Source organism: Mesoplodon mirus, assembly GCF_964341445.2.
Source record: "Mesoplodon mirus genome assembly, chromosome: 7".
Lineage (NCBI taxonomy): Eukaryota > Metazoa > Chordata > Mammalia > Artiodactyla > Ziphiidae > Mesoplodon > Mesoplodon mirus.
Window position 1 is genome coordinate 71,106,823 of NC_138983.1, and position 13,075 is coordinate 71,119,897.

Consider the following 13,075-nt stretch of genomic DNA (forward strand, 5'->3'; position numbering starts at 1 on the left):
TTCTCTTTACTTTATAAAAGACCACCCAGGATGGACAGTGGTCTCTTGCTGAGACCTAGACTTTGACCTCCTCAGAGGAGGGTCCATCTGATATCCATGACAGTACAGAGCCTAGGGCTGGGCTGGGGGTAGCCTTCAAAGAACCAGGACTTAAGGTGTGGAGAAGTCAGCTGTTCCTATCAAAGGGGCAATGACCTACTCAGGCCTTCAGTGGCTACTCACAGCCTTGCATAGACCCAGCTGATCATAACACACTTAAATCTCAGGGTGGCGGGGACTGCCATGGCTCCAACCAGCTGCCGGCTGTAGGAGCCTTTGGGAGCACCTTGTTCCCCAAAGCAGTGTGGTCCTTAGATCTGGCCCCTGGGATCCCTCTCCTCTGGCCATGCCACTCCCCATGGAGCAAAAGGTCCACAGGGCCCAGGAGGCGTGCCCATGCCCTGCTTTCCAGGCCATGCTCTGGTTACGAGGACTCCAGAACTCTCTGCCCGAATGGCCTGAAGCCTTCATGAATGCACGTACACCCTTCTGAGCAGGGACATGGCCTTCCCTGGGGGTATCTTTAGGTCTGAGGGGGTGGCCAAGTGTCAGCTAGCAGGGTGGAGTGTGACCCATACTTGCACGCACAGACTGACGTGCCCCCATGCATTCCGATGAGGGCCCTCCCAGTGCAGGACTGAGCAGGGAGTGGTGCCCCACGAGGGGCCCCAACGGCAGTCTGACCTTGGTCCCCGCAAACATTAGGAGCAGGCCTGCTCATGAACCTGCCCGCTGGAGACGCTGTGAGCAACATGTGGTGACGTCATGCCATCACCAGCACCTACTGTTGCCTTATTCACCTCCTTCCCCTGCCCTGTATCCCTGAGGAAGCTGCTGGTCCCAGTCTACGCCTGCACTGGTGCTATTCGGGCAGGAGCAGAGGTCCCAGCATCAGCAGGGTTGCTTGCTTTCTCGCAAGTGTGAACACCTACACACAGAAGGGGAGAGAGTGTGAGTTTGAATGTTTAAATGTGTTTGGGTGACTGTGAGCAAGAAAATGAGGGAGGAAGTGAGCAAGTGAGGGGGAGTGCAAGAGAAAAGGAGGGTGAGCACGTGAAAAAGCGCGTGCGCACGCGAGACAGGAGAAACCTGTGTATGCCCGTGCACGGACCTGGAGATACACCGGTGCCCACCACAGTACCTAGGAACTGCGTGCAGTGAGGGAGGGCAGGAATGTGCCTGCTTATCTGCATGTGCAGGACAAGGGGGTGTCGTTGCAGGAAAGAATGAGACCTAAAGAGGAAACAGAGAACAAGCGTGTCCATCTCTAAAAAGCATCTTTCGCGGAAAGGGGTGGATGACAGGGTGATGGAGTTAAGAGGTCCTGGGTGTGCAAGAGGAAGAAGACTCATAGGTTCGGGAACCGCACATGCCCAGGGGACTGCGTGTGGGTATGTGCACGTGCATACGCGAGCACGAGGCTGTGACAAGTGACAGCAAACACGAGTGTGTGTGCGCCTGTGTGGAACGCCTCCGGGGGTGCGAGTGAGCGTGCCTGCCCCGGGGGCAGCTGTGGGCTGCCTGCAGGTGTCGGCGATGCCTGAGGATGCTTTCACCCAGAAATCTCAATCTGGGAGGACCGGATGACCTGCTTGGCGCTGGCTAGGGTCTGGGTGACCGCGGCCCCGGGAGTGTTGGCCACGCCGCCCCCCGCCTGGCAGCTCCTGTGGGAATGAGTGAGTCACCCAGGCATGGCTGGCCCTCACTCTGCCTTGCCTCTTAGTCTTGCCCAGCGGGGAAGACAGCTGGGAGGGGGAGAGATTACTCGAGGGCTGTATTTTTACATCATCATTATGCAACTGCTTGCAGTGTCCACGGGCTCATTTTAAAGGCCCAACGCCCCAAGTCTCTGGGCCTGTATGCCTCCATCTCCTTTTATGTCCAAGGTGCAGCTTAGGTTGGTGGTTTTGGCTGACGAACACTGTGGAAGTCTACTCCTTACCAGGTTCCAGGACCACCCTATTTAGAATGCCAACCATCCCCCTGCCCCCGCCCCTGGCCACTCAGTCCCGGTCCTTTCCCACCCCTCCCTTTTTGGCTTTAATTTTCTCCACAGCACTTATCACCATCTGCTATACTATATATTTTACTTATTTATTGTCTATCTTTCCCTTAATAGCAAATGCCTATGTCACTTGCCACATTCCAGGCACTGTTCGGAGCTCCATTTAATCCTCCAACAACTGTACATGGTAGTGAATGTTATTCTTGCCACTTTGTAAATGGAAGGCAGAGAGGTTAAGTACCTTGCCCAGGATCACCCCAGTGGTAAATGGTGGAGCTACGCCTGGGTCCAGAATGCCTGCTCTTAACTAGGGCACAACACTGTCCTGCAAGGGTGGGAAATTTTCTCAGGTTGCTTCATTGTTGAAACTCCAGTGCTTACAGAGTACCCAACACATGGAAGTGGTCAGTGAATACTGAGTAAATGGATGAAGAAATGAGTGAATGAATGTTGCCATGGAGGATGGAATAGAGAGGTAGTTGCCTTCAAAGAGCTCACGGTCCCATGGAGGAAACAGACAAAAAGTTATTTCAATATCATATGAAGATGGCGTCATGGGTGCCTAGAAGGGCATATAACGTGCCTGGCCCCTGGCAGGCAGGCTTTCCAGAGGAAGGAAACAGGTAGGGACAGGCACAGTGACATCACCCAACTCCTCCAAACTCCTCCCTGGGGACAGACATACCTTAGTTCTTCCTGCCTCAATCCACAGGGTGCCAGAAGATCAGGATGGCTCAATGGCAACAAAGAAGGCAGAATGGGGTAGTGGCCAGGAGCCTGGGCTCTGGAAGGAAACTGCCTGAAGGGACTCCTCACTCTACTAAACACTGGATGAACGTGGACAGACCCTCTAACCTCCCTGGACCTTGGTCCTTTCTTCTATGAGATGGTGATAGCAAATAATACCGACTTCCTAGGGCAGCAGAGAGGATTGCATGAGATATAGGTTGTGATATTATGATTTATCAGAAATATATAATTCGTCATTCAGATGACCAAAATACGTATCTCTCATATATATCTGGTCTTCGACCACAGTTCCTAACTCACAGCTCCCAAAGTCTTTGGAATTTCCTGAGCTACTAGAGCAGTGGGATCATATTTGGTCTCTTGTCTTTAGTTCCTGAAAATGCTTCAGGGAAGGTGACTTTTGGATCCCACCCAAGGGCTGGTTGCCAGGAGAACCAACCATGTGATGAGAGCACTGGAACTTTCCAGTCCCAGACCCGACCTCCAGGGAGAGGGGCAGGGGGTTGAATCATTCGCCAATGGCCAATGATTTAATCCACGATGTTTATGTAATAAAGCCTCCAGAAACATCCCAAAGGACGGGACCTGGAGAGCTTCCGGGTGAGCACATGGAGAGGTGGGGAGAGTGGTGCTGGGAGAGGGTATGGGAGCTCCGTGCCCTTTCCCCATGCCTTGCCCTACGCATCTCTTCCATCTGGATGGTCACCTATGTCCTTTAATATTCTTTTACAATAAACTGGTAATCTAGTAACTAAAATGTTTCTCTGAGTTTTGTGAGCCTTTCTGGCACATTAATTGAACCTGAGGAGAGGGTTGTGGGAACCTCTGATATATAGCCAGTCGGTCAGAACTACAGGTAACAACCTGGGCTTGCAACTGGCATCTGAAGTAGAGGGCAGACTTGTGGGATTGAGCCCTTTACCTGTGGAATCTGATGCTATCTCCTGGTAGACAGTGTCAGAAATGAGCTGAATTCTCAGATAACCTGCTGGTGATCCTGCACCTTTGCATACATGTGAAAGCATTTAGTACAGTGCCTGGCACAAGGTAGGCAATGTGCCAGGTCCAGTGGAGATGACCAATACTCCTCTTTGATTCTATTCTGGTTGTTGGCTTTTGGGGAGGAATGGGAGAGAATGTTGGAATTAAACAAATCACGCTTATCACTGTAGCCTCTGCGGTGGCTTCATCCCATTTTCCAGAAGCAGCTCAAAGCAGGGCAGGGACCTTGTCTGTTATACTCACCACTATATCCCTAGCACCTAGTACAGCACCTGACACATAGTACATGCTCAGTAAGTATTTGTTGAATGAATGCTTGTGTGATTACATTTATTTTCCTTGTGAGGATAAATGTTCATACTGTTGTTGTTTCCATTTGCAAATAAAGGACTGGAGGACCAGCAGGTTACGTGACTTGTCCGTAAACACACAGCCTGTGTGCAGAACAGCCAGACTCCAAGACCAGACCCCATGCTCTTTCCTCCACACCATGCTACTCTCTGGATTCCTATACACGGTGCCCTATTTTCTGTGGATTTTTTTCTAGCCACTGGGGCCATCCCCGGTTGTAGAATCATCTCTGAATCCTATGACTCATATCTGAATCACAGAACTGTTTAATAGCTGAAAGGGACTTGTGTTGTCACCTCGACCTCCCACCCACTGTGGAAATTTCCTCTCCAATGTCTATCCAGACAATACTTGAATACCTCCAGTGATGGAACACTCATTTTCTCCTGCATTATCAAGTTCAATGACTGGACTATTTTTAGAGTCAGAAAGAAAGTTCTGCATCCCGTGGGCCAACAGGCCTCTTTTAAATTTCTATGTATTGGATTTATGCCCTCTTCATAAGACACACACAGAATGAATATGCCGTCCCCTTCACAAGACAGCCTTTCAGATGTTTGCAGATAGCTCTTACATCCCTTTGGAGAAGTCTAGTCCTCAAGCTAGCTGTTTTGGGTCCCACAACGACACTGGTGCAATGGCATCCATCCTAGCCCATCTCAACGGGCCGTCCGAAGTGTTTTGAGCAATGGCACCCCCTACTGGATAAGGTGAGAATTATACTGAAGGGCTCAATGCTCAGTGGGAGGCTGGAGGAACTTCATCAGTAGATGGGGCAACTGCTCATGGGGTGAAAAAACAACCTTTTTTTTTTTTTTTTTTTCTGTGGTACGCGGGCCTCTCACTGTTGTGGCCTCTCCCGTTGCGGAGCACAGGCTCCAGACGCGCAGGCTCAGTGGCCATGGCTCATGGGCCTAACTGCTCCGTGGCATGTGGGATCTTCCCGGACCGGGGCACGAACCCCTGTCCCCTGCATCGGCAGGCGGACTCTCAACCACTGCACCACCAAGGAAGCCCCCAACCACTTATTTTAAAGAGTCATGGCTTTAGAGTCACACCGAGTTGTTTTCCATGTCTGTCTTAAAGAGGGTCACTGAAGACTCGACACTCTAAGGTTCCTTGCCAATCATGAGGTTTCTGACAAGCTACAGGTTTGAGAGTTCAAAATTAGAATTCAGAATCGGTTATTTCTTAACAAAAAGGTTTGGAAAGGGAGATGTGAAAATGTGTGTAGTGTTACAGGATTATGGTGATTTTTCTTTTTCTCTTGTCTTTATTTTCTAATATTTCTACAATGGATATTTGTTATAAGGAGGAAAAGAAAACAATAAAAACTTTTATCAAAGGAAAAAACACAAAAAAGTTTCCCCCACCTTCCTTCCTTCATTCCTTCCAAGGCTGTTAATCATGACTTGGGTATTTGGCCTACAACTGGACGTGCTGCTTCTCCACGGGCAGGAGTGCCTTGGTAATGTTTCTGTGGCGACAGCAATGGCCCGTGGTTCAAGTGTGGTCAACCAGACTCAAGCAGCACAATCTGACATTCACAGCCAGGCTTCTCCTCAGGGCTGTCAGGGATTTTCTCCACTTCATCCACCCCACCCTTGGCTCATGGCACAGTCAGGCTGTGTTTCCTAATCTTACCTTTCGAAATCTGCCCAGCACACCACCGGCCAGTGGTCATGTCCTGATCAAGCCTGGACTCCCCGGCTCTTCACCCTTCTCTCCACCCTCCCTGCACACCCTCAGCTGCCTCTTCTTCCCTCCAACTGAGTCTAGAGCAGCTCCAAATGGTAACAGGTCAGAAAGTCATCAGGGATTAGAAAAACAAATCCTCAGTGAAACGAAGACCTACAGACCAGCTGAGTCACTCCTCTAAAGCAAATTCACAGCCACCCAGGCTTTCCTCCAGCCCCAGTGCCATCCGGAGCTCTCTCCCTCCACTTGCAGCTCTGGGGGACCTGGTGCTGGGAAGACTCACCCGGCAGCCTCTCGCTGCAGCACATGTCCAGGGCCCCTCCCTCGGAGTCATCAGCAGTGTGGTTCTCTCTCTCTCTCACTCCTGCAGCAGAATGAAAAATGTGAGATGAGGCCGTTGAGCTGGGATCAAGACAAAAAACCCTGAGCAAAGAGAAAAAGCCTTCCTTTCTTGCACTGTGTCCCTTGGAATAACCCTGCCCCATTAGGGGGACCGGAGGAAAAGACCAACCTACAGAGGGGTCAAGCTGCAGAGGCAGAAGCAGAATTTTACAGGTGTCTTCCAGGTGGAATAACCACCAGCAACATCTCTAAAACCACCATCAGCACCATCATCTCTGCCACAGAAGGAGGGCTTACTACGTTCAAAGCACTTTACAAACTTTATCACACTGAATCTTCATCAGGGCCCCATGAATTAGGGATCATTTCACTGGCTCAGAGAAGTCAAGTAACCTGCCTCCGGTCACACAGCTCATTAGGGTAGAGCTGGGTACGAAATTACAGTCTAGGACTCCAGGCTCACACTTTCACTGCTGTGCCATTCTGCCTCCTAGTTCCTGTGGGTTTGAACCATGGGTGAGCAAGAGGGATCTAGGTAACATACAGTGTGTGTCCAGCTCCCCACATCTGCACATTCTCTGTGCCTCAGGCAGTAAAAAAGTGGTATGCAAAACTCTTCTCTGGGGCTTCCCTGGTGGCGCAGTGGTTGAGAGTCCGCCTGCCGATGCAGGGAACGCGGGTTCGTGCCCCAGTTTGGGAAGATCCCACATGCTGCGGAGCAACTAAGCCTGTGCGCCACAACTACAGAGCCTGCGCTCTAGAGCCCGCGAACCACAACTACTGAATCCCCTGCGCCTAGAGCCCGTGCTTTGCAACAAGAGAAGCCACCGCAGTGAGAAGCCCGCGCACCGCAATGAAGACCCAACGCAGCCAAAAATAAATAAAATAAATTTAAAAAAAAAGACTCTTCTCTGGAAATAGCTAGAAAAAGTAGCTGTATATGTACGTGAATATTCTAAATGTTCTATTTCTTTTTGAACTCAGAAAACCCTCTTTCTAGCTCATCAGGGCACCTTCCAGGACTATACTGGGGACTAGCTTTTCTCCTTTACCCAGTAAGCTGGGGAAAAGGTTGCTGGAATTAGTCAGACCCCAGACAGTGTCTGCACTTTGACATATCCTGAGGGTAACTGCGTTGCTCTCAGGGCTTCCCCTGCTTTGGTAATAGCCTGCTGTGCAGGTGTGGGCTCCAGTGGCTCTGCCTGCCCTTTGTGTCTGACCCCTGGCAGTAGCTGACTGATCCAGGGCTGGACAAACCAACTAGGCTGGGCCAATCAGATCCTCTCCTCTGCGCTTTTCAAGTGCATTCTGGGGGCTGAATCACGGTAGCCACAGTGTCATGGAGAGAAGGTCCAAAAACATCTGCTGCCAAGGGTCTTGGAGCTACTTCATTCCGGCCCATCTTGAGTCTTGATTGGGCAAAATTTCTGTTAAGGCCATAAGATGCCCCAGTATCCTTCCAATAAATGCCAACATTTTAGCTCAAACCAGCGGAATCTGATTTCTGAAATTGGCAACCAGAAGAAACTTTAATACAGCCTTGATAGCATCATACTTCCAAGAAGTTCAAGAGGTCAGCTGCCTCTCCACCCACCAGTCCTGCAGTCCTGCCTCCCGGACTGGTCCTGAGGCTGATTTCAGGCCCAGCTGCACTGCAGATCGGAATCAATGAAGGGCACACAGGCCGGGTTAAGGATGGTGACCATTTTCATTCTGACATCTTCTGCTCTCAACTGGCAATTGTTTTATTTTTTCCTCACTCCATTGGCAGGGTCTCTGAGAATCCCAAATCCCAGGGCCCAGCTCTCCTATGGAGAGAGGGCTGCTATCTTCAAGGCCCTTTTTTTTTTTTTTTTTTTGCGGTACGCAGGCCTCTCACTGTTGTGGCCTCTCCCATTGCGGAGCACAGGCTCCGGATGCGCAGGCTGAGTGGCCATGGCTCACGGGCCCAGCCGCTCCGCGGCATGTGGGATCTTCCCGGACTGGGGCACGAACCTGTGTCCCCTGCATCGGCAGGCGGACTCTCAACCACTGCGCCACCAGGGAAGCCCCTTCAAGGCCCTTTAAATGTCTCCTGAGTCTCTCCACTTTTCTCCCTCTTCACTACCTACATCTTGGCCCAGGGCAGCATCTCTTGCCTAGATTACTGTGGCAGTCTTTTAACTGGTCTCTGGCATCCACTCAGCCTGGCCTCCAAAACATTCTCCAATTGGCTCTAATACATACGGCTTCATAGGTTGTGTAGTTTACAACCTGTACATCTGGATGGGGCAGGCCTGAGCTAGAATCAACTTTTTCACAACTCAACATTTATCATATAACTTTCCTTAAAAAAATACTTGAATGGCATCCTATTACACTTGGAACAAAGGCAATGGCAACCTTTGACATGGTTTATCAGATTTTGAATGGTCTAACCCTTGTTCATCCCTCCAACTTTATTTCCTGTGCCTTTCCCCTTTAACCTCTGCACTCTAGCTACACTGGGACAGGCTCTTTCTTTCATGATGCCTTTGCACGTGTTTTTCTCCCTGCCTGGAGAGCCCCCCACCGCTCCCCGAGCTCTACTTCCCAGTACTTTTTTTTTTTAAACATCTTTATTGGAGTATAATTGCTTTACAATGGTGTATTAGTTTCTGCTTTATAACAAAGTGAATCAGCTATACGTATACATCTATCCCCATATCTCCTCCCTCTTGCGTCTCCCTCCCACCCTCCCTATCCCACCCCTCTAGGTGGTCACAAAACACCCAGCTGACCTCCCTGTGCTATGCGGCTGCTTCCCACTAGCTATCTATTTTCTTCCCAGTACTTTTTACTCACAGCACTTGACAGAGTTTGAAATTTCATTTTAACTCAGGCCATTATTTGACTAACATTAGATTATAAGTGACACGAGGGCAGGGACCACCATTTCTGTTTCATTTACCATTGTATCTTGAAAGCCTCGCATAGTCCCTGGTTCACAGCAGGTGTTCAATAAATAAACAAACACTTGTGGAATAAGTGAATGTTGCCCTGACCTTCTTGGAAAAACATCAGGAACCTGAAACATGGCCATTATCTGAGCTGCCTTTGTGAAGTCACTTGGAACCTTCCTCCACAGCTGCTGTCCACAGCAGGCCAAGAATCACACATCGGGAAGGCCCCTCATTTAGCAGAGGAGGAAACGGAGGCACAAAACAGAGGTCTGACTTGCCCCAGGTGATATATCGAGTGGGTGGCCATGTGGATTGGGATGGAGAACACCTACCCCCTACCTCCTGATCTGAAGCTTTTTCTTTATTTATCTTGAAGAGCACCCCAGCTGGAGGGCAGCCCCAAAGGCCTGGCCCCTGGCTCAGTGCAAAAAGGTAACTGAGGTATCCAGATACCTCTGGAGGGGGACCCATGTGTGACTCACAGCTGCTTTCACACCTTAAGCTTCCCAGGCCCCAAGCCGTGTTCAGAATAGCTCAGTGCTGCATGTGTGCAGCGGACTCTATAAATAAGCTTCCTAGAAAATGACTAATTTCATAATCAGGAAAGCAGAAAGAGTAGCACCTCTCGTCTGTAGAGGAAAATGGAGCTAGAGCCTGCTCTCGGCCCTGCAGTTGAAGAACTCCAGGCAACCTTGCCAAAACCTGCATGTCTAGGCTGTTCAGGGGAGGGTTTTAATTAGATTTCCAAAGAGAAGAGCTGGCCCATTCAGGCTGAATGGAGAAGCCCAGTCTCTGGGAACTGCCCTCCTTCCTCCCTGCCAAGAGCAGAAATAGCTGCTTGCAGTGGATTACTGCAGGCTCCTTCTCCACTTCTACCAGCCGGGCAACAGGAGCAGAAAACTGGCCTGTGACAACAGGCAGCAACTTGCTGCGCTGGCCCCTCACTGCTGCTCTTAGAACCAGAGAACCCCAGACATAAAGGGACTTGGAGATCACCCTGCCTGTCCTTCCCTCACCGCTGGAGAATATCTGGGAGGGAAGAGGACTTTTCCAAAGCCATTGCCCCATTCAACAAGCGTTTACTGAGCACCTCCTGTGAGCAAGGCACCAGGGCTATCCTAGGAACACAGTGGTGAACAAGCCAGGCCCTTCCCCCACGAAGCTCCCAGTCTTCCAGGGGAGACACACAGGCAAACATGATCGTTCCCACACCTGCTTTAATAGGCTGTATGCACGTGATACCTTGGGGAGCTCAGCTTGGCTCGTGGTGAGGGGGCGGAGAGTGGATGTCTTCTGCAAGGGGAAGATAGGACCTGGTCCTTAAAGGATGTTTCTAGGTGGATGAGAGGGTCACAAAGGAAAGAACTTCCTTCACAGTGCAAACAGCAAGAGCAGAGCATCTCGGAGGCCTGAGATGTACGGAATATTTGGCATTAACTGGAAGCAGGTTGGTCAGTGGGATGGGGAAGTGATGGAGGCCAGGCACCAGCAGAGGCACCTGATCAGGAATCCTGTCCTCTTCCAGTTGCCCATGGAGCTTCCTCTGAACCAAGCCCCATCCCTGGGCTGAGGAGCTCTGTCATAGGAAGGGCGCTCAGTGGCATGTGTCTGAGGAATAAACATTAGGCCCAGCTGGTGGCATCTGATCTGGTCCCAATCTACTCCTTTTCTGAAACTGGGGTGAAATTCACATAACCTAAAATTCACCATTTTAACCATTTTAGAACATACAATACATTCACAACGCCGTGCAACCACCACCATTATCTAGTTCCAGAAGAGTTTCATCACCCCAAAAGGAAACCCCGTACCCATTAAGAAGTCACTCCCATTCTCCCCTCCCTCAGCCTCTGGCAACCACTAATCTGCTTCCCGTCTCTCAGAGGTTTGCCTATTCTGCATATTTCATATAAATGGAATCATACAATATGTGGCCTTTTGTGTCTGGCTCCTTTCACTTAGCATAACATTTTCTAGGTTCATCCCAGTTGTAGCACGTACCAGTACTTAGTTCTTTTTCACGGCTGGAAAATATTCTACTCCATGGGTAAACTATATTTCATCCATTCATCAGCTGACGGACATCTGGGTTGTTCCCACCTTTTGGCTACTGTGAGTATTACTGCTATGAACCGAACTTCTCTTTTAAACTCTGCTCCCAACATGCTTACGACTTTGGGCAATCCTCTCTCACCCTGGGCCCCTGAGGCCTCATCTATAAACTCAGGTGGTAAGATCCTCCTTGAAGCTTGAACGTCATCACCGTCATTTGTCCATTCGTGTGTGCAGGTAATGTGTACCTGGCTGGGTACTGGAGACCTGGCCTGGACCAGCCCACCTACCTTCCTGGAGCTCATGGCTGGTGGGGGAGACACGACAGCTAACGCTGTGGCCTGGGAGAAGTGTGCTAACAGAGGCCTGTCGAGGATGGGCTGGGAGCAGCTCACCTCTGCCTGGGCGGTGGAATGGTGGATGGGTGGGTGCTGTCAGGAGGCATCCTGGAGGGGATGCCAGCTTTGCCCAGGTCGTATGCAGAGAAAGAGCTGACAGGTTTGGGGAGGGAGGCAGAGGAGCTTGCGCCCGCTTCCCAGGTGGGTGAGGGGTGAGGAGGAACTGGGATGCTGAAGCCAGATTCCTGGGTGGGAGGCTGAGCCCCCAGGAACCTCCTGACCCAACCCCAGGCAGACATGCCCTCTACCTTGGGCTTCATGCTCCTGGGGCTCCCGGGGCCCTCTAGACACCCCGAACTGTCAACTCAGAGCCTCTGCCTGAAGCCTCTGCCTGTGAGCCTGAAGCTCCCGTCCCACCAGACATCCCTAGTCTCTGAATTCAAACCTGTCCACTCCCACTTCCAGGCCTTTGTTTGTGCTGTTCCCTCAGCCTGATGTTTCCTTTCCTCCTCCTGCCAAATCTGACTCATTTGCAGCATTACCTCTTCCATGAAGCACCCCCTGATCTCCCGGGAAGAATCACGCTCTCCCATCCCTGGGCCACGCCCCCGCACCACTGGCTCACACTCCTCTCTGCCTCTGACTTTGTTCTGCTGCTTAGTTAGCTGTCTGTCTCCCCCACCAGGCAGCCAGTGACTTAGGAGCATCCCCACCCCCTCAGCCACCTCCTGCAGCCCAGGTGTTCAGGGCCCGAGCCTGTTGATGTACATGTTAAAGGTCAAATGGAGGGCAGTGGCAGGGTCTTAGGGTTAATGGTTTTGGGGTTCTGGGAGGGCAGAATCTAGCCAGGAGCTTCCCAACCTGGAGAAGATGGCCAGACCACGGCCGGAAAGAAACCCATAAAAAGCCATCCAGATTTTCCTCAGCACGTTCAGTGTACAGAGGCAGAGGACATTCTGGCTTCATGGAAAACCAGCTGACCGCCTCATGCAAATGAGTCACGTGTCCCAAAGTGGGCAGGTGGAGAGGCCTTGCCCCTCCTCCCTGGGGCAGCGGCAGTGAAGCACACACACGCTTGCTCACCGCGCTCACTCATCATCACCCCTACGGTGTCTGGATGGGGAAAGGCACCATCTGGGGCCAGGGCAGGAAGTCTTCTCAGCACAACGCACACTGGAGACGTGAATGGAGGAGAGAGGCCGGCTTTAGAACATCCAAATAGGGAAACTGAGGCAAGAGAGGTTAAGTGACTTGCCTCAGGTCACACAAGGTGTGAACAATTGTTTTCAGGTGGTTAAAAATCCAGATTCCCTTTTGGGAGTTGCCTCTCTCTTCCCCAGGTGCTCTACTTGTCCCTTGCTACAGGGAGGGTCCAAGACCAGAGGTCATTCTGTGTCACACCCCAAAGCCTTCTAACAAGCAGCTTTCCTGCCTAAGTTACTCAGGCAGTTTCTGTTGCTGGCAACCACAGAGCTCAGACTGATGCATGCTGCAAACTCGTGGAACAAATAGGCTCCGAGCCCAGGACTCCCAATGCTTAGTTCACTGCTATTTCCATCCTGCCAAGCTGCCTACCC

The 13,075-nt window shown here is 51.0% G+C and overlaps 1 protein-coding gene across 2 annotated transcripts in view; it reads right to left on the reverse strand.

Annotated features, from left to right (window-relative positions):
• PTPN5 (protein tyrosine phosphatase non-receptor type 5) overlaps positions 1–9,756 on the reverse strand; it is a gene marked incomplete at its 3' end in the record, with an annotated part of 35,786 nt that extends 26,030 nt beyond the window's left edge. Inside the window, exons 1-2 of one of the 2 annotated variants that reach the window (XM_082628169.1) lie at positions 9,731–9,756; positions 6,129–6,202 (exon numbers count right to left, since the gene is read on the reverse strand). In XM_082628169.1, coding sequence (XP_082484295.1) covers positions 6,129–6,153 — 25 coding nt within the window. In that variant the 5' untranslated portion in view covers positions 6,154–6,202; positions 9,731–9,756. Of the gene's footprint in view, positions 1–6,128; positions 6,203–9,730 lie in introns of those variants that run through there. The other variant, XM_082628170.1, reaches the window with a different exon arrangement.
• Positions 9,757–13,075: the final 3,319 nt, after the last annotated feature.